At 41.3% G+C, this 22,633-nt stretch overlaps 1 protein-coding gene across 2 annotated transcripts in view; it reads right to left on the minus strand.

Moving 5' to 3' along the window:
* SARDH (sarcosine dehydrogenase) overlaps positions 1 to 22,633 on the minus strand; it is a 460,574-nt gene that overhangs the window by 14,480 nt on the left and 423,461 nt on the right. For both annotated transcript variants that reach the window (XM_069241559.1, XM_069241560.1), the window contains exons 19-20: positions 19,675 to 19,843; positions 7,936 to 8,071 (exon numbers count right to left, since the gene is read on the minus strand). In XM_069241559.1, coding sequence (XP_069097660.1) covers positions 7,936 to 8,071; positions 19,675 to 19,843 — 305 coding nt within the window. The remainder of the gene's footprint in view (positions 1 to 7,935; positions 8,072 to 19,674; positions 19,844 to 22,633) is intronic.

A 22,633-nucleotide genomic window follows, 5' to 3' on the forward strand; every position in this document is an offset into this window, starting at 1 on the left:
TGCTGATGTTTGTTAGTCCAAATTCATTAAATTGTATGTGAGGCAGAAATACGTTTTTTTAAAAATGCACAGATTCCTTTAGTTATCTTTTTGTAGGAAATTGGACCATGAACCAGCCTAGCCAGCAAGTGAACCTAGCCAGACATGGAGTAGGAGACAGCGGAAAAAGCCATTTCGGTCTTGGAGTCAACTCTGAAGCAACCCCCATCCAAGCCTAAGCTCTGGGGCAATGGCTGAAAGAGGATGCACAGTCCTGAATGACACCACAAGAGACCTTGATGTATATCAATGTCGTGATAAAATAAAGCCAGAGGCTGGATAAGACTTTAAGTGAATTGCTATAAGTGAATTCAACAGAAACATTGATTTCTCCTGTTCTGTTATTTGATTGTGAAGTTTATAACACTCACTTTTTAACTTATGTGGTGTCCAGGGAGTGTTTGACTGCAGCAGATCTTGTCAGCTGGGACGAAAAGTTGTACATTTGTAAGAACTGTGAGTGATATACTTTGATGAAAACGATCTAGAGGGTATTTGCCAGATTAGAGTTACAGTCTTTCCCAGTAGATGTGGATAAAGTTTTTTCTTCTGTACTTGGAAAACATTTTAAAAAACTTTTCAACCCTCAACTCTTCACAGTCGGAAAATTGGAAGACATGACACCAAATGTCAACTTCCCATGCACAACGCTTGCCTAGGTCTAGTGATACATATGTTGACTTTGTGGAGCTATACTGCCAATAGCCAAAGAAGGTTTCGTGCTTTTCCTGGTGGCTATCTCTGTTACTTCTGCTTTGAGGATAGTTTAGAGTAAACGCACTTTGTCACAGGGCAGTACAAGTCCCTCCACGAGCTTCGTCTATTTTTGCTGTGGCTAGATAAACTATGATACTGCATTAAAATAATTAAACTTGATTAGAGATAATTAATTCAAATTTAATTAGCATATCCAATCATCTACCACTTCCACCTCTGATTTTGGTACATGGACAACATAAATCACCATTGATTCACCTGACATTTTGCCATTTAATTTGAGAAAAGAAGAGGAGTGGATGTCTGGAAATAACACGTGAGAAATACTGAAAGGCCGAATAAATCAGCAACAATGGTCCTTTATGTGAGTTACGGTATTTTATACCCACTTGCAAAGTGAGATGACAGCTCCTACATAATCTCAGAAGTCAGTGAAACTAATCAGATGGGGCCTCCCACAAACAACCGATACAAGGTCACTTGCTGATGAATATGATGCCATGGGAACAGGAAGATTCCTGTGGCTGTCTCTGAAGAAAGAGCAGCCCTTTATCTTCTCCCGGAAACAAAATACTTAACTATTACTGAAGACATTAACAGCTGTTATTGTTCTGCTTCTGAGATACCCGCGTGAGCCCAAACAGAAGGTGCCTAATGGGGACAGGAGCTGGAATTAAGAGAGGTAAATCGAAATATATTAATGTCAGCACTCAGTTCCATACTTTGTGGACAGGCTCCCAGAGGCAGTCGAAATGCAAACAGTACCAAACTGCCCATAAAAATTGTTTGGATGCGAGCATTAACACGAGGAGGAGGTAAGGGTGCATTAACAACAAGCATTTACAATGCAACGGGTCTCGCGTTTGCTCATGTTAGAGCTGATCGCGTTGTAAACTCCTAACCCGACTTTTCACCTATCGGGCAAAAGTGCATTTATGTACATAACCCGAAAAAGTGAAATTAACTATGTAAAGCGCTCGACTTCTGCCAAGCGAGATCGCGCTTGTAAATTAGAGAAAAAGAAGTCCACGAGCCCGATGGAAAACAGCTAGCCACCGGAAAAGGCATGACGTATGCGTGCCTTCGACTAATGAAAGCAAGCAGATTTTATTAGGCAAGCCCACGAACCAATAAAAAACACTGACGTGAAGTTGACAGGGCTCCGAGCCCTTTTCTAAATACTAAAGCGTCTCGCTGTGATGCGCATGCAACGCAGGCTCGACCCTAAAAAGGAGTAGGTAAGGAAGGGAAGGAATGTCTCAGTGGGAGGAGACCAGGATGTGGCAGAGTTTTGTCCATTATTAGCAGTTCTCGTGATTTCACGCTGGTGATCTGAAATGTAGCTTCAGTATTATGCATTCCCCACCATTCCCCAATAGTAATTTGGGGGGAATTATTCTTATAATAGATTTTTTTAAAAAGAAAAGTCACAAGATACACTTTACAGAACTATTATTTTTCGCGTCCGTATTGTTTTTAGAGGTGGCTTTATCGGTCCCTTACAAAATATTCCAAAACTTTTGAGACTGTGGAGCGAGCACCCACTCCACCCCACATAGGAACGTTTAAAATCTAAGAACATTTTTTTTTAAAACACATTCATTGTATTTCCCAACTAAATTTTAAATAATTTTCACATAAGCACTAAGCAGCACCATTTTTAAATTTAGCTGGCAAATTTAAAATTTGCTATCACAAGACTTTATAGCCACTAGGGCAGTGTTTCCCATCCTGTATTCGGGTTATTCCTGGGGGTCCACAAAGTCTCCTCAGGGAGTCCGCAAGTGCTTAGGAAATTAAATAATATTAATAGAATAATAAAGTATGTGTGTACAAAGTTATGTGAAGGGCAATGTTAAAGAACCAGGTCAACTGGCCCAGTTTGTACTGGTGTTTTATGCCAGGGGCATCATACTCTGGCCGTTTTCCTGACTGCTTCGAAGATACACCCACGATTGCCAGGGTGAGATTGGGAAGATGGGTAGTTGGGCACTGGGTGATAGGCCAGTGCCAGGGGGCACCTGTGGGGCATTTTGTTGTGGGCCTCAGTCAACCAGCCCACAGAGCCTTACAGTCTTGCAGGCCCCTGCCAGGCCACTGTAATGTGCCTTCATTTCAACCACACCCTCTCCACACCGAGCCAGGCTGAGGACCATGTGTTGCTCTCGCCCTGGGCCCATGCTCACTTTGGGGCCCCATTTGTCTGAACTGAGCCAGCAGCAGTTTTTTTCCCCTTGACAACTGCCTGCCCAGCCACCAATTCCTACCACAGTGGGTGGGAAAGGACGGAGTATGTAGAGTCCCTGCTGGAGGTCAGGTGTTTCCACCTCAGTCCCAGTGTCTTATAGGCCCTGGTGGAGTGAGTGTGCATTTACATAGGCCTCGCTGTGAAGCCACATTCCCATAGATAAAAATAAAGAGGCTTTAAACTATGTCTCAGTCCCTGCATTGGCTCAGCATCCTGTGACTTTGGGCAAATCACCTAATTTGCTAAGGCCTAAAATAAAAATCAATTTGTTCGTGTGTAATATAACTAGTGCTCATCTAAATCATACCATTGCCTTTGAGCCGAGTTCACGCTATATAAAAGTACACAAACAAATAATAACCAGAGATTCCACAAAGGCCTGAGCCATGATGAATAAAGAAGTTTCTTTATATAAAAACACCAATATTCCATTTTAACATGGCCTTTTTGCCTTTGTCTAGATTTGACTATCAGTCACCTTTGGAACACATTTTAATGTGCTTTTGCTTACTTTTCCTTTCGAAGTACATACTGATCAGAGAAAACAATACTGGCTTTGGGTGATTTTTCTTCATTTTCCTACCAGCCAGGATATTAACATACCAGTCGGGCTGGTAAAGAACCGCTGAAGGGGAAACCAGATCAGTGGCTGTGGCTCTTGGGCCATGTTTTTCACATCACCAGCCCAGTCAAACTGCAGTGCTTCTAGTTTTCACCAGTAACTTGCTATATAAGCTTTAAAATGCTCAATTTAACAAACATGTCTCAGGCGAGAAGGCAGCATGAGAAGGGGATGGTGCTGTGATACACCCGGGTGGTTGAGGTCCTCAGAACGAGGCCAGCAGCGGAGTGGCACTAGCTCAACCTTTACGTCGGAGACGTTTCTGGTTGAAACAAAGGGCTACTTAAAGTGCCATTGAAATTTTTTTATTGGCTTCTCGTTTTGTTCAGGGTGAAAAGTGTAAAAAAAAAAAAAAAAAAAAGAAAAAAAACATTGAGCAGCTGCAAGATGAGTAAACTTCAAATCTGCACACAGACATTCGCCACCTCAGACCTCCCAAAAGACTGAGAATGTTCAACAATGTCATTTTAATGTTTGTGATCCATCAAACTCTGGCACCAATCATGCTGCAGGCGTACACCCAGTTAAGGTCTGAAACAGAGAAGCTGTACGAAGGAAAGGCCATATTTAGGTGACTCCATGTCTTCTCAGGCTGGAAGGTAAAACTATATTGACCTTACTCCATTGCATTGTCTGGGCAATTCATCCACTGCAACGGAGATACTCTGAGGTCAAATTAACACAACCCCGTTTTTATCAGCTGTCAAAAAAAGTAAGATCAAAAGAGTGGGAGAGCCAAAGCCCTTAGCTCCATACATACTCTTTTTTTATTCGTTTTTGTGATTACATAAGTTCTGCCAGGCAGCTGGAGCACTCCTTAGCCAGATCTAAATAAAAAAAAGTAGGTTGTAATAATTCTGTATAGTGAACACCTCGCCGGTAAGACCAAGTTGGGATATGGACGTTTGCAGATACATATTCGGAAACGTTTTGTCAAGTTCTCTGCACCTCGCTTGCAATGCTGCTACATAATTTGTGAACCACCAGACTTGGAATACTTTCAAGGGAGTGCTGCACTGCCTAAATGTTGTGATAGGGGTCAATCAAGTTGTGCACAACTGCATTTAAAGAAAGAGTACAGCAACGTGTATGGAGCAACAACTGGGTCCCATGCGAACACATGTGGAAGCAACAATCCTCCCCACCTGAGGACTCTCGGCCTCCATGAGTGTTTCACTGCTCCCCTCCCATCTTTGTCAGGTGCCACAGTGATAGTTCAACCCCTCCACTTCTCTTGTCTGGTGGCAATAGTAGCTAGCTGCAATGAGCCCAGAAAGCAACACTTTCAGAAGGCATGAGCACCCAGCCAGGCCAGTGATGCAGTCAACCACCAATGCCACACCAAACCCTCCAGGCCAAAGGCAATTTAACACATTTGGACCTTGAACAGCTAGAGGAAGGGACAGCACAGATGAATGATATTAGCTAGTGGGATCTTGAAAAGCAACAAACATGGGTGAGATGGGCAGGATGGGGTTACCAACAAGGACTCAAGGAGACAAAATGATATTAAAGACTCTTGAGTCCTATGTGCTTCAGGCAGGGAAAGTGACGTGGACCGAGAGTGACTTCATGACCTGCAGCTGATGAGTGGGGCAATGGGCCATGTGAGCCGCCTTTTTTTAAATGGGTTGCTTATTCTTTTGCTTGGGGACACATTTCCCTATGAGGCAGCACAGGATTTCCTCGCAGGATTTCCTCTCCCTCCATTGCCCGTGATGACGAGGGTGGCAGGTAGGGATATGAGAACTAGTCTGACAGATCACACAGAGTCTTCTGGGCTGTCAGATGTATGTATATACCCACTTAATTTGTAAATGAAAGAGCCAGTGCCTGAAGTTCCTGGTCTGAAATTGACCTCCGTGGCAATTAATCATTGGCCTCTTTAATTTGCTACCGGACGCTCCCTTTGCCTCTGTCTAACTCTTGCATGTTCCTGCTTTCTCCGTTGTGATGGTTTTCCTGTCTTTGTCATCCTCCATGTTTCTGATTTGTCAGTTTTTCCCTCTTTTGATTTTGGTGTATAATGCACAAAGAAGTGGTGGTCCCCAAATGTAAGTGCCAGTGGCCCCCACCAGCAACCACCGGCTCAAATTAAGCACTGCACTTATCCAAGTTTCCAGATTTTTTGCTTCACAAATGATCAGTAAGCTGCCTCAATTGGTCTGACTGCTGAGCTGGGTGACCTCACCCATTTAGGCTTCTTGACCATGGTAGTCTCATCATTGCAGGCCTTCTGCAGACCTAGAAATGTGTAAGGTCACCACTGCTATTCCCTTTTAGGACCACTGTTAGAGTAGGACTCTCTCCTAATGTAGTCTGAATGAGTTCTCGAATTCTCCAGTTCCTTCAAGACAGTTTCTATAATGTTTGTCTTATTGCCACATTGAGGCTCCAGCTGGTAGCGATAGAAAGTTACAGAGAATTTAGCAAGGCTTTAGAGAATTTGGGCTCTATGCTTCAAATGAGCCTGGCTAGAGATTTGCCTTTCACCATTGCCTGTCTTCTGCCACTTGAGCAAGTATACAAGTAATTCCTTTCTTAAAATACTTTATACGTTGCTGGCAGTCTCACCTAGGGGATGTCACTGGGATAGGTTGGGTCCATTACCTCGAAGGTCCCCTATGTGAGCATCTTCTGGCACAGGCCTGCCCTGCTGTTGGGAGCTGGGTTTCTGCCTAAGGGTTTTTGTTTCACCAAAACCTTTATATTTTTTGCCAATGTTTCCCTACTTACTACCACCACAGGAGGTTGAGTCTTAGCTCCTCAGTTCGACCAGTGCAAGGGTGGTCTGTTTTTTATTAACCCTATTTCACTTTTTTAACAAACAGTAAGCACTGGTTGTTATTGTTGGGACAGTTGGAAAAGTTCTGATGGTTTGTCTACCATGACTATAAGGATTTGCTTGGTTTTCTATTTGGCCTACTGGCCGGAGGGGGTAGTTGTTTCTTCCACCATTAAGGGGTGATCCACCAGGGGGAAGGCAAAATCTTGGTGTGCAACTTGTCTAGTTTCTCTCCCCAACGGCTTTTGGCTGCTCTTCTTCGAAATGTGTAATTCACTACAGAGAGAGCACAGGGGAGACAAATGGAAAGAGGAGTTAAAGCTCTTTATACTCAGTGGTAATCTTCCTGACTAAGATTCTTACCTTTTCCTCCCAGTCATTTTAATCCGCCCTCCCTCTTTGACTGTCTGACTGGAATGAGCCTTTGGCATGGTATATAAGCCATGACAAGGGTTTACTCCTCCCTGATAAGCCCAGATGAGGGGAGCGGCCCTAGAAAAATTATAGTTTGGAGTTTTCTTTTATGTCTATGTTGCAACAAGGTTGCATGTCTAGGGAGGCGGGAAGTTATGATACCTTTTAAGGTAAAGACTAGGAAGCAAAATGGTGAATAGGTGGATGGAAGATTATCATTGGCAATCAGATTGTTATTTCATGGATATGATTCCACTGGAAGTTTCAGCACCGATATGAACAATCTGAACAATGAACAATCCGACTGGCTAAAACTAAAAGCAGATGCAACTAAAGAGAGTAGAAACAAAATTATTTGCTCTTGGCTCTTGTATGAAATTCCTTAAAATGCTGAAAACAAACATTAGAATACATTTATATTAACATTTATAAAAGCCTTTACATTTCACAATATTAAATGACTTAAAAAGAAGATGAAGGAGCAGAGAGTGAGACAACTAAAGATACAGAATGACTGAAGAAAAATAATTTATCTCGAATAGGACGTTTTGCAGGATGGTTAGATAAATAGCCGGATACTTCTTCTGCAGCTCCTGTAGTACTCTTTACATACTCTTACATGCCTTTGTGAATTAGTCCCAAAACACCTAAAGTGGGAATATTCAGAAAACCTTAATATACAATCAGAAAATAGGACGGTGCCCTCTTTGCACTTTAACTAAGAGGAAGTTGGATGTTTTATGCCAATTTGCAAAGACATGTAAGAATATTTTTAAAAAGTACTTGTATATATATAACATTACGTCCTCTATTGAAAGATGATTTGGTGAATCGACCCATTTATTTTTTGTGACATACACTGAAACCATTTGCTCCGCCCACCTCTTTCCCTCAGCGAAGGACACATAACCCGGCTGATGAATGACCTCCACAAACGAGGCTTGCATTCAACATCTAACACAAAACAAGAACATGTGGCAAAACATGTTTGGACAAAAACAAATAAATTGATTAGGTCTTTATACTTCCCAACTGTGTGTGTTATATTTGGTACATGTATATTGATGCTTAGAATTAAATAATCCATAACTCTTGCACTTCTGTACTCACAGTTCCCCCATCAGGGTTGTGTAGATAGCCATAAGCAATGGTTTTGTCAATAGTGAATCCAAAATCTCCTCTGCGGGTGTGACCAGCTATTTGACCATTCCTCCAGATGGCCTCCAGGCCAAACATTGGCACTTTCCTGTAGGACAAAAAAAGTTCAACAATTAGGCAGTTTCAGGCGAATGTATCCTTTCGGGCACTATATATGTGCCCATATATTTTACAGCATACATAAAATGGAAACTCATTTATCTTTCTTTATACTTTCTATGTGCAAATATCAGGCACATTATTTATTTAGGCTCTTTCCCTAAATATAGCTTGTACAGTATTCAGACACTGGGGGAGCAACGTAATCTTCTTCTCATTTTCAGACAATAGGAACCCATCATATCCATGTCAGGACATTTGATACATTAAAATCATGCATTTCATGCAACACTTAGTCAACGTATGTCTCTCAGTTTGTGCCAGATCTTGTGCACTAATCAAACAAAACAAAACCATTTCTTTTAGGACATTTTTCCAGCCTATATCATACACATATTTTATGAGACACCTGGTATCTCCCAGGGAACATTCAAAAGCTCATTTGCCAAACATTCATGCAGTTTGAAAAAAAATATTTCACCCTGGATCTCGTTGTGGCATATCTTGCACATTATTCCTGCAATCATCAATCAATGTATTTGTGTCAGGATCTTCTACCTACATGTAATACCAGGCCAATGTGTCCTCCTCGGGACCTTCTACTAGCCACATATAGCACATTAGTCAAGCTACGTTCAATAATGCCCCCTTCAAACCTAAATATCTCTATGATACACAATGCCCATGTAATGTAGAAAAAAGATTAGCTTGTAAGGCTCACCACATCTCAATATCATGGACACTTATTCCTATATGGTGCAGGATACTGATGCAATGGAGTGTCTATGTATTGCTCTCAGGACGTTTGCAATTTCTTATCTTGCAAATTATTCGTACAATGTGAAGCAATTGTATCCAAATGTAATGATTTACATGGTTCATGCAAATTGTAACCAAGACTCCAGAAGATCTTCTAAGCCCACATATCCTTCAAGAGGTATCTATGTATGTATGTGAGATTTATAGGGTGCAAACCTGGCTGAAAGGCAGCAGAGAACTGTAAAGGGGCCAAGGCAAAGACAGTCAATGCGTAAATCGAGGTGTACCTGGTTTCTAAAAGTAAAATCAGTATGATACTAAATGATGATGAAGGATTCTTTAAAACGTTGTGTTTTTATTTGTTTCCTAACTTGGAACAGGGTTAGGTCAGTTCTGAGATATTATTTCAACATCCTGGACGCAAAGATGGAGAAAACCTGTTGCCTTGTTTTTCACTTCTAACAGTATCGTAGCTGTGGATGTGTTGAGTCAGCAGAGGTGAAAAGTTTGTCAGCCAGAGAGCCTGTGGTGCCAGTTGTGATGGCCTTCTAGACTAAGCAGCCAGTTTGGAAGATGTCTGAGTCTGGCAAGGACAGCCATTGGAGTTCTATTAGGGGAAGGCTGATGTGGTCACAGAAATATGCGAGCCAGATTGTATTATTCATGGTCATGGTTTTAAATTATGAAAATGTAATCCATTATTCTCTGTACTTTTAAAGTATTCATGTCATGCACATATGTCAGATAATGTGAAGTCACTGTATCCTGTTGCGGACTTGCTGGGCTCTATTTGCATATTTATACTTCAGATAATGATAATTCAACTCAGTCTTTCTATACCTTATTAATAAGTATATCAATTAGATAATGTAGAAACAATGTGTCACTTACAAACTTTCTACATCTCATTCTGATATCATGGAAATTATTGCAACGTGCCAATGCATCTGTTTAAGTCCACATATATCATACATATGGTTCAGGCAATGGGTGTCCAAGGTAGCTTTATCAAAACAAAAATTCCAATCCCACGAAAGTGTTTCATGAAGGGTATTATTTGTTTTCCAGATAACTATACACTCTTTGTCCAGAGTTGCCTACAATACTTTGCGTCCTCTGTAGGCAATTAAATATCTCACTATATTTAGAAGACCTATGGACTTTCATATCCAGTATAGTTGGGGTGAGCATCGTGGATAAATTACAGACAGAGGATTTCAATCCACAGAACTAATAATGGTGATGTTTTGCATTCTCACTGTGAAGTACACATTCGAGGCAACGTGGAACCGAGGACATGCTCAGGTCAATGGCAAGTGAAAATTCAAGCATAAAAAAGTAAGAAAAAAGAAAAAAGAAAGTGAAAAAGATGCTCTATCTAAATTGCATCACTGTTTCCTGTGAAGGATACTCCCTTTTGCACATGCTCTCTCAATTACCTGGAAGACGACTTCCCATGTGAACATTTTCTGTAAATGTCCCCAAATAATGCGAATCTATTGGATCGATCAATCAATACTGCTTGGCTAACTGATTCAACAGACCCTGTGGTTAGAAAAAGGTGGCAATGTTTGTCTGACAAATACTGGCCCTTGTCGAAGACCTCTAACAAAAGTGCGAGTTCATCATAACTCCACGTTAAGGATTATTTTATCCTGCTTCTTTACTTGAGTGAGTGAAGACAACTACTTAACAAAACCTACTCCCTGCATCTCTTTCACAATTACGTTTCTATGTTTGGTTTATTTGAACGTACTATTGTTTGTATATTGTACTCTTTCCTCGCTTCATTTTTGGGTGCTAATGCCCTCACCAGTTCTTGAAGAGCACATTTGCCATCCACTCTTCGTACTTGTTAGACCTGACAGCCTTAGGGTGGTCACCCCTAACTTTTTGCCTGCCTCCCTCCACTTTTTGGACACTGTTTTTGCTGGCTTTTAGACTCTGCGCACTTTATCACTGCTAACCAGTGCTAAAGTGCATATGCTCTCCCCCTTTAAACATGGTAACCTTGGATCATACCTGATTGGACTATTTAATTTACTTATAAGTCCCTAGTAATGTGCACTATATGTGCCTAGGGCCTGTAGATTAAATGCTACTAGTGGGCCTGCAGCACTGGTTGTGCCATCCACTGAAGTAGCCCATTTTCCTTGTCTCAGGCCTGCCATTGCAAGGCCTGTGTGTGCAGTTTCACTGTCACTTCGACTTGGCCTTTAAAAGTACTTGCCAAGCCTAAACCTCCCCTTCCTCTCACCTGTAATGTATGCCCTAGGTAACCCCTAGAGCAGGGTGCTGTGTGGGTGAAAGGCAGGACATGTACCTGTGTAGTTTACATGTCCTGGTAGTGTAAAACTCCTAAATTCGTTTTTGCACTACTGTGAGGCCTGCTCCCTTCATAGGCTAACATTCGGGCTGCCGTTATACAGTATTGAAGTGGTAGCTGCTGATCTGAAAGGAGTAGGAAGGTCATATTTAGTATGGCCAGAATGGTAATACCAAATCCTGCTGACTGGTGAAGTTGGATTTAATATTACTATTCTAGAAATGCCACTTTTAGAAAGTGAGCATTTCTTTGCACTTAAATCTTTCTGTGCCTTACAATCCACGTCTGGCTGGGCTTAGTTGACAGCTCCTTGTGCATTCACTCAGACACACCCCAAACACAGGGTACTCATCCTCACTTGCATACATCTGCATTTTGAATGGGTCTTCCTGTGCTGGGAGGATGGAGGGCCTGCTATCACACAAAGGACTGCCACACCCCCTACTGGGACCCTGGCAGACAGGATTGAACTGAAAGGGGACCTGGTGCACTTCTTAGCCACTCTTTGAAGTCTACCCCACTTCAAAGGCACATTTGGGTATAAAACAGGGCCTCTGCCCTACCTCATCAGACACTTGCTGGAGAAGAAACCTGAAACCAGAACCTGCATCCTCCCAAGAAAAACTGCCTGGCTGCCTAAAGGACTCACCTGACTGCTTTTTACAAAGGACTGCTGCCTTGCTGTTGCCCTGCTGCCTTGCTGAACTCTTGTCTGGCTGTAAAAGTGCTCTCCAAGGGCTTGGATAGAGCTTGCCTCCTGTTCCCTGAAGTCTAAGGACCAAAAAGACTTCTCTTTTTTCATTTGGATTCTTCGTGCGCCGAAAATTTAGACGCACAGCTTGCTCCGCGGTGAGAAAATTGCTGATCGACGCAACAACTTCGGGGCGACCGGAACTTCGACGCACGGCCTCGCAAGGACAACGCCGCCCGACTTCCAGAGGGGAAATCGACGCAACACCTGCCGTGAGAACGAGAATTCCACGCACAGCCTCCCGGAACGACGCGCAGCCGGAAAACAAGCCGAAGAATCCACGCACGACTTCCCCACGTTAAAAAAAAAGGGACGCAAGTCTGTGTGTGCAGGGGAGAAATCGCAGCACACACCATTTTTCCACGTATCTCTTCTTCTGCGGCCCTTTGCAGAGATTTGCCACTTTAAACCAGGTACTTTGTGCTTGAAAGAGACTTTGTTTGCTTTTTAAAGACTTAAGACACTTTATATCACTTTACGGTGATATCTCTACAATTTCACATTGCATCTTTATTCGTTTTGGCATACAATTATCCTGATAAATATTATATATTTTTCTAAACACTGTGTGGTGTATTTTTGTGGTGCTATATTGTGTTATTGTATGATTTATTGCACAAATACTTTACACATCGCCTTCTAAGTTAAGCCTGATCGCTCGTGCCAAGCTACCAGAGGGTGGGCACAGGATAATTTTGGATTGTGTGTGACTTACCCTGACTAGAGTGAGGGTTCTTGCTTGGACAGAGGGTAACCTTACTGCCAACCAAAAACCCCATTTCTAACAGTACTGTTTTAAATATTTGCTATTACAGCATCCCAACAAAATCCATAGTTGTCATTGACAAAATGTAAACGTTATCAGTTAAAACTTATCTAACTTTAACTTCGATAAACAGATACAATTCTAGGACTTGTTGCGGTCACAAAATATATGTTCAACTATACAAAAAAACAATGATGTTTCACAATTTGACAGAAATAAAGAATCACAGAGGATTTGCATTACTTGTGAAGAATTCCAAGGTCGGCTCAAGGTCAATAAAGATGCTTTCTTTTCTCTTTTTTGAGTTGGTCTTCAGCCACTTTGCTTTCGGCCAGGGACAACCGAGGAAGGGTGGTATATGATGTGTGTACATACAGCTTTTTAAATAAAACACACAAACAATTTCTTGAACTGAAAAGCTCACTAAGAATCAGATTAAGGGTTGGTGCAGGAAAAACACTAGAACAGACTTCTCTCCTAGAATACTACCTTGGAGTTAGGCTACAATTTTACACTTACTAATAATTAATATGTTCTTTTTGGGTCTAAATATTCCATACCTGGAGAATCCAATAGTAAAGTACCCAATCTTTAATTCTCTATGAGGTTCACCTACATGTCTTCCTTAACTAGCATGGGGTTTTACAACAAATATTCTAGGACTGAAGGTGGAAAAGCTACCCATCCAGTCGCACCATGCGAAGGTTTATTATGTCAACAGTGAGAATGATTGACAGTTTGCTTTAGTTCTTAATATTCTCCTATAGGTACTCAGGTATAACATGGTGGCTCCCTGGAAAAGCCTTGTGAGTTGCATATCTACTTCATGGTATCCTGCAGGTTGGAGTATATGTAGAGTCACTCCTACACTGGGCAGCTGATCCTGATGACCTAGTGACCTTATTATTGATGACAGGGAATGGACAAATGGATGGAATATGGCAGGGAATACTCCACGGGCCGGGCGCACCACCTTTTCCAGGAACGGATAAACATTCCTGGAAGACGTGGGGTGCCCAGCCTGTGAAGTATCTCCTGCCAGATGGGACCAACACAGCTGCTTGCTCATGCAAAAAGGAATTGGCCATATAAGGAGAACCAAAGCGGGAGGCAAGGTAAATTTCAGAGACAGTCACACTGAAGGGAGTACTGGTGCACCCACTAGTTCCACTCTGGCAAACTACTCCCCACGCTGATGATAATACAGTAAATTAATGGCAATAACCAACCTCAAGTGACACAAACAAAATCTCTAGAAGGTATTGCCCTTAAAATCCATGCCTTTCTTCTACCAATAATAACAATACTTACCGGAGAAACTGAAATTGTCCTGATGACCTTAATTTTGGTTTGGGAACGGTGCCTTAAAGTGAGGTCACTGATTCTCATGGAAGCGGAAATACCACAGTTTTGGCTCCCTTGCACCATCTACTGAGCATGAAGCACAATGCTTGTCAACTAACTAAGCAGAATTCTACAATACCTTAATGGGGCACCACCTACTGAGGTAAAGAAATATTGCACACAAGCGAACAACAGGCCTGAAATAGTATCAGTATGAATATTAGCAGATAGAGAATATGAAATGCTACAATTCGGAGACAACACATGCTCACATTAGGCGGAAAGAGGTGGGAAGGGAAATAATGAATTTCTGAAAGCTTTTGACGTTAGAAATATACCACAACATTTATCTGACAATGGCTACTAACAAAACTCACAGGCAGTTAATTTCTCCAAAGCAGCTTTAATAAGAAGTAACCTACAGCATGTAGAGAAGTAAAATGACCAATGTAATGCTTAAATTTAAAATGATAGAATTGAAAAGCATAAAAACATTAATTTCGAAAGTTGAGCATCCACGGCGTAAATAAATATAGAAGAATAGACATATTAGAAACCAAACTGTTAGATGCTTGGAAATGTAGGAACAAACTCGGGAATTTACAAAACAGAATGACAGACCGAATCTTTGGCCGTCTGGAGGAAAAGGGCGGTCAAGATATGTTGCAACCTCTAGGAACTTTCATCCTCATCCTGTGGGATACAGAATTCATCATACAAGAAGAATTTCAAAGAGCGCACAGGCACAGATCAAAAAAACTGACCACATCAACAACGCCAAGATCAATCGTAGCACGCCTGCTTAGGCATCAGCCCGTGCACTTCATTTTATAGACGGCTAAGAAGCATGGTCCATTTAACTAAAAAGGCCACAAAATCACTGTCACAGCTGACTTTTCAAAGGCCCATATCATCCGGAAAAATGCTTGGCACTGCAACCTGTGCTGAAGGCACATAACATTAGATCTTGTCTTTTAAATCGAGCAACAATGCTGATAACCGTTCACAGCAAAACAAGGGAATATGATGACCCAACAGAAAATTAGAGATTGCTTGAAACCTGGAATTCGCTCACACAAGTATGGAAATCTCTCCACAGGTTCGAACAGACACTCCCGGCAATAACCCCGCAGAACACCAAACATGATGGAGGGAAACCAAAAAAACTGCCACAAACATGGAGTCACCCAAAAGTTAGAGCCAAGTCTCGATCCCCCTGACATCATAGACCATTGATAGAGCGTGATATGCCACCAATGTACATTTCCTGAGCTACACTTGCACAATGAACATGAGAACGCAATATCTTTGTTAAGATGTTATGATAAATCACATTGATGAAGGTGCCTATCCATCCCTTACAAGCTCTTTGCACACAACTAATGCTCTTTTTCTCTATTGGACTTATGCAACAACTTATTCTCAACACTAAGCAAACATTTATCTGCAGATCTTTATCTTCAGATCTTACCACAGTACCATGGAACTACATAATACTGATTAAAAAAAAAATCACACACTTCTTACACCTACTCACAAAATCGGACTTTCTATATCCAATAAGAGGACATTCTATTATATTGCGTTTAATATCATGACCAATGCTCCCTTTATGTTTTTTTTCTGCTTGCAGCAGTGATGCATCTCTGTGCACTTCAGCCAGGGTTATGTGTGATAACGAACTTGCAACAAACAACTTCTGAGGAATGTTATGTGGCAAGCTGCTAAAATCTGTGCTAGCTGCCACTCTACAAATTGATTAGAGGTTCGGGAAATCACAAATAATCTGTTGGGAGACATATTGTGAGACAGAGGTGTATACTCACCGAGCGAGCACTAGCCAAAACAGCTTAACTAAAGAAGAAAAAATGGGTACCTAAATGAAGGATGGAGGGTCGATGAGACTTTCAGATACAAGTGGCTGAGAAGAGTAAATGACAGAGCATTATGCTTGAATAAAAGTAGCTGGGGAGAACTAAATGGTCCTAAAGGCAGTAGAAGGTACCTGAGGTGGGGTGGAAGGCATCAGAGATTGAGTGAAATTACTCACATGAGCTGGAAAATATGTGATGGGTGTGGCAGAGAATCTGCTAAATAAAATGAGGCATACCCTGTGGTGATGGACACAAGAGTATACTTGTAGGGAAACTGAGGAATGAGAGAACCTAAAAAGATGTGGGTGGGTGGATACCAGAGGGCAATAGAGGAGAGAGTGTTAGAGGAGAGAGTGTTAGAGGATCGGGCTGACCAGGAGTACCCAAGAAAGACCAGAATACAAAGTACCTGAGAGTTTGAGGGAATGAGAAGAGTACACCATGGGTCAGTTGCACTGTCAAGAGTTTCACGGCCACTTACCTGTGGTATGACTTAACCAACTGAATCCGTGAATGACAGTAAAACATTCCCCCCTCTGTACCACTATCTTTCCTGAGAGCTGTCATGTTGTCATATAAATTCAGTTCTGGGTTTAACTTTACTCTCTGCGGGTTGCACAGACCACACAATAAATAAAAGAATAAGCATAAGACCCACAAATCAGAACTGGAAGAACTAATTAGGGCTGCCACTGAAAAACCTGAGCAAATTACCTGCAATGAGAGACATGAAAATGTTCAAATACTTTTCATAACTGTAAAACTAGAATTGCAGGATAAACCACCTTTCTTTCATGTATGTCAGTGTCTTCAACAATAGAGTAGAGTATTTTTTATTTTATTTTTACAAATAACAATGAATAAAAGACAATTCATTAAAATTTGTATTAAAGTAGATGTGATATTCATTAAACAAGGACACTTCCAATCATGCATTTCTATTGTTTGCTAGAACCTGGTTTGCCCTTAAGGGCAAATTAGGATATATAAATTTTATTTTATATGGAATCATTTCTCCACGGATAGCCTCTTTGCTAGGTAATTAATATCACAATCCAGTGATATATTAGCAGCTGTTATTTTACTATTTATTTTAGTAGGAAAGGTTCCCATAAATTATTATTGCCATACATTCCTTGTTTATTCTTGCACAGATTTTGCTATTTGTTTAGGGAATGGGTCCAATGCCTCCCACTACTCTGTGCTTCTTTCTAGTGTTATCCTAGCGTAATAAGAAATTTTGTTTACATTTTGTTCGACTTACAATTTGATAACAAAAACATGGCATTCATACATCTGCAAGCATAGCCCATAATGTGGAAGTAAATTTGTGCTGAAAAGCATGGACCATAACACTATCCGGTAGATTTAATATTAATTTTAATGTGTTGCTCTCAAGCTGTTCCCGATAGGTTTCTTTTTGAGCTATAAAACGTCTGACCCATCAAGTACCAGACGTGGCATTTTGAAGGAAAATTCTGTAATAAGTGGAGATAGGCAATACCCCCAGATTTCTTGTTATACTTTAGAAGTGTCTCCGCCGGCGCAGAGGTTCTCATTTTTATCAACTGAAATTGTCCTGTTAAATTTAAATTACTCAATCAAAGCAAAAAACTAACCTAGATACGTACAAGTTGTAACTTCTTCACTTCTTTCATTAGATAAGTAATATTTATATTTGGTTTGCTTTTTTTTTACCAAATATCATTACCATTGTTTTATGAATATGTATGCGTAAGTGATTTCCCTTAAATCATTAAGTTTAATTTGCAAACCCATTAAGTTGTAATTAAAGAGAATTCAATCATTCACTGCAAATGTGTATCCAACCTATTTTGGCTGGAAGAAACTGACTGTTTTAAGGACAGAAGGGAGATGTGTTATGTAGAGCCTGAATAGAGATGATGTGAGGACAAAGCTCTGAGGCAGGCTATTTAATACTTTAATTCTATTTGAGAGGTGCACAAAGCAATCTAGCTCAACTTGTGCTCAACTGGACGCAAGTAAATTGTTGAATTAAAGAGAGCCAGGCCAGGCAGTATTATCCATGCATCCAAATTTCTTCTAAAAAAGGTCTCTATCCACTGTGTTGAAGGCAGTTCAGAAGTCAACAAAACAAATACTTTGGTACGTCTCCGTTGACATCATAATTAAAGATGATTAAGAGAACAGTGGGCCAAGATTGAATGTACTCCCGAAAGCCCCCAATGTTCCAGGGGTATGAAATTTTCATTTGCAATCCACTCTTCCAAATGCGACAAAAGGAATCTGTCAAAATGCATCTGTCAAATTGATTAGTCTAATATCTGGCAGAAATTACGAAAGTGCATGTGCACAGGTTTATTCAAAACCCTCTACACATCTTAGCCCACAGACCTGGAAAACAGCTTCAGGAACAGACTGAATACTCCCAAACTACCTCCATAGCTTTGATATGACATAGACCAAGATATCACTTATGAGGAAGTAACAGGAGCAATCAAGGCATTACCCCACGGGAAGGTACTGGATGACGATGGATTTCCATTCGAATTTTACAATATTGCTGCCACACTGATTACCCCATTTTTAGAGAAGATAGTTTGTAGTTCCACAGCAGAGAAACTCTCAGAATTCAACAAATCACTTAACACCTTGATGCCAAAACTCGGACAAATTGCTGTGAACTGCACCAATTATAGGCCACTCGTCAAAATCATTCCGATTCTCATACGCAAATACCAGCTAGGATTTGTTCTGAATCGCTCATCATGAAATCACATGAATGCTGCTTCATCTCTTGTAGTATACCAAGCAAACTGTGGACCAGAGATGCCCCTCTTCCATGAAGTCGAAAAGGCATTTGAAGGTGTGGAGTGGGGATTTTGGTTTTGTACCCTAAAGCAATTTGGACTGAGTGGTATCTTTTATGTCAATGATCCAGAGACTATATAAAAATCCAACTACAAATCTTACTTGTAAGGAATTCTCTAAAAAGACAAGGCTATCCCTTGTCACTGTTCCTCTTCTTACTGGCCATAGAACCTCCCAATTATGCTACAGCACATTATGGAATTTGGAGTATTCTCTAGTAATGAAATAAGCAGATCAAAGAGCAAAGCAATGACCATGATCTCATCCACTCCAGAGGCAGTTCTCAAGGGCCTACACTCTGCAAATGGATACCACACAGCATGAAATATCTTGGTACACTAGGCTCCAAAAATCTGATAGAGAGCTTAATCAATCAAATGAAAAAAATTATTTATTCAATAGGAAAAACTACAGTTGTCTCGACGTTTAAGAGTCCAGACAGTAAAACTAGTGGAAGCTCCACAATTTATGCATTCAGATTTTGTTGATCAGAATTGTAGCCACTGTTTTAAATGCAGCCGATTCAATTATAAAAAATGCCGGTGGGAAATGTAAAAACCATCAGTGTCAATGAAGAAACTATATGCAGGCACCAACTTCGGGGGTTTATGATTACCTCAATATGAACACATTATGTGGCTAATCTCTTTCTCCACATTGATTACTACTTCAACCCATGTTTGGAAGCACTGGACCGGATTACATCAGAACAACAAAAGGAAAGAATCTTGAGAACCTAATCATGACAAATGTTTTATATATGCCAATTGACACACACAATGCTAGGAATAGATGTGAGGTTCTTTTGGTTCTTTTGTGAAAAGTGTTGATTATATGGAACTTTGCATGAGTTCTTGTTTGTGTGAACGTTGGTGGGGCATTTGCACAGAAGCCGTCTTGCAAATTCAATCCTACTTACTCATCAATGGTGAAGCAGACCAGCCGTTTCCGTATCCCTTCCTCCTTCTGTCGCTCCAGGGCCTCCCTCCCTAGGAATGGAGTGCTGGACTTAAGCTTGCATGTGAAGGCCAGGCCTGCTTCCAGCGGGGTATCATCAGAACGCAGGTCTGCATGCCAGTGTCTGTACCCTGAAGAAGAAACCATCTCAAGTTTATAGCACCACCCTCTGCCCATGATACACCCTAGATCTAAAAAAGTTTCAGATTGCTCAATCTAACTGGGTGTTCATTTTCTAAGAATAAGAACTTGCAAGTACAGTTGCCAGAACACTTCACATGTGCTGAAGATCATGTTTTATGTCTTTGACATTTATTTAGCAATTTAGTACATTCTGGAATTGTTACCCTCTCCTAAAACTGAACAACTTGTACTAACACGAATGATGAGGACTTTGGAGGAAAAAGAAAACTCACAGCTAGAGTTATGGTGCCTGGTGCAGACAGTGTGATTTGGCAACCCTATTCATGGGCTGAGGATTCTTGTGAAAAATCACAAGCTATCACAAACTCAAAATCTCTGCAGATGGGATTCCTTGCTGTCTAGTATATACCACCTCGAACATGGAACAGTTATTGTGTGTTTTACAGTCATCAGGATGAGTTATTATGGCGAATACCAGCTTCTCTTACTGACCAAACAAACATTCCAATAAAATGCAAATGACCAGCAATCACTTATCACCACAAACATTTACTGTTAATGCACAACCCTTTTTAGCACATCCTTACTGACATGGTGATGGAAACGTTCCTGGAATAATTGAGGGCCTCATTATGAATTTGGTGGGCGTCGGAGGCCGCCCGCCAAACTCTTTGGGCCAGAAAACCACCATTCTGTTTTTCCGGACGCTGGCCCTATTACGAGTTTCCCGCTGAGTCTGCAGGCGAAAACGGAACTTCCACCCGCTGGCCCAGTAGGAAACTCACCACAACATTGACGCCGGCTCGTAATAGAGCCAGCAGCAATGTTGCAGTGTGACAGCACCTGTCGCGCTTGTCTCTGCCTGTAATTCAGGCCGTGAAAAGCGCAACGGGGCTGACCATGGGGGCAACTGCACTGCCCATGCCAAGTACATGGACAATGCAGGGGCCCCAATGGAGCCCTCGGCACACCTTCTCTGCCAGCCTTTGCATGTCAGTGGAACCGCCATGCAAAAGCTGGCAGAGAGAGGGCTCGTAATCCCCAGAGCAGCGCTGCTTGCAGCGCTCCCTAGGCAGATTAAGACTGCCGGCACCACCAGGCTGTCGACCAGTGGCAACCTGATGGTCGGACCGTGTCATAATGTGGAGGCCAGACCGCTGCTTTGGCGGTGGTCTGACCACCACCGCGAGTCTGGCGGTGTCAGGACTGCCAGACTCAATAAGGGCCTGAGTGTTGACCTATACAATATTGTCAGAGCACCTCATTTGTGAAGACCTGCCCTGGCAGTTTAGCAGTATTGTTCACATTGGAGCAGGGTCAAGACTGATTTACATTTGCCTGGGTCCAAACTGAGGCAGTCCTGTGTTGAAAATAATGATGGGCTGAGATGCGTCCCACAGGATTTACCAGCGGCTGAGATTAATTCAAGAATTCCATCCTTCATTTTTTGTAAATCTCTTTAAATTAAGGCCGCTGCAGAGGGGAACCAGGAGAGTACGAGAGATGGCAGCAAGCCCTAGTCCCCCTAAATAAGTGCCAGTGTTGTCCATTGAACAAATTAAGTGCTGCTAATTCCCACCTCCAAAACTTTTGGTACAAAGTAAGCCCTACACTGAACATGTTCCTGATGCAGACAAGGAATGCAAATTAATGGGCATGCTATTAACTCCTGACGCAGGAAAACTTAAGGTGTTCACATTCTTGCTTTTTATTGGAAAGAATGAAGCACTAAAAAGCCAATTCTAAAGGTTTAAAAACCTATTAATTCATAAAAGCACAGTAGAATTTAAAAAGTAATTCAAAACTTGCGTTTTTTATTATCAGGCTCAATTTTGATTATTGAATAATATACTTGGGTGATATCGCTACCATGATCAGGAGAGAACTTCTGTTCTCCAGCGTCCCACAAACTCAGTTTAAGATTTTCAGAAAAATTTGATTTGTTAATTTTCCAATAACCAGGCAGGCAACGTTTGCAAAATCATGTTGATTCAGTTGCAAAAGGTTTTTTATGGGTTGCTGGGGTGGTAGGCAGTTGGAGGGTGTAAAGGGATGAGGGCCTTATGCCAAATTCTTGGGTATCCTGATGTGTAAAAAGTGCTAAATATAGCGCTATCCCACATGGTATAATATGGTTTCTCTCAAGTTATGCATTCAGATTGCATCCTAGCTCAAAAAACATTCTCCATCATATCATATTGTTAAATACCCTGCATGAAAAGATAACCTTGACTTAAAACTTTTGATTAGCCGCTCCTCTTTCAAATGACCTGCCCCTAAACTTCTATTCTCTGCATTACTCCTCGCTGGAATTGTAGCCAACTTTTAGTTGCATGCTTTTCTGCTTTAATCTTTTTTGTTATAGTTCTACAAATTGTACACACCATAGATCACACAACTTCTCATACTTTGAAACCATATCCCTGCAACCTAACAATATCTAATCTCCTCTAGCCTTCACTTTTGTACTTCTAACGATTTGCATGAACTCCCTCAGCCCTCACTGATGTTCATAAAAAACTTCTATTAATTTTATCAATCACAAAGAAACTGATGTAAATGCATAGAATGGTTTCAGTGAGAATAACAAATCTAATCCTAGTAACCAGCCATGACCAAGAACTACTAACATTGGGTTCTGAGTAGCTCACTAGTTTTCATACAGCACTTCAATGCTGCGTCTGGAGTTGAAAGCGCTATGTAAATACAATTGCAATACAACACAAAAGAATGAACAGCTCCTGCAAAGTAATATTTGTTCCTCTAGATCGATTTTT

The sequence above is a fragment of the Pleurodeles waltl genome, chromosome 6, assembly GCF_031143425.1.
Source record: "Pleurodeles waltl isolate 20211129_DDA chromosome 6, aPleWal1.hap1.20221129, whole genome shotgun sequence".
In the NCBI taxonomy this organism is placed as follows: domain Eukaryota; kingdom Metazoa; phylum Chordata; class Amphibia; order Caudata; family Salamandridae; genus Pleurodeles; species Pleurodeles waltl.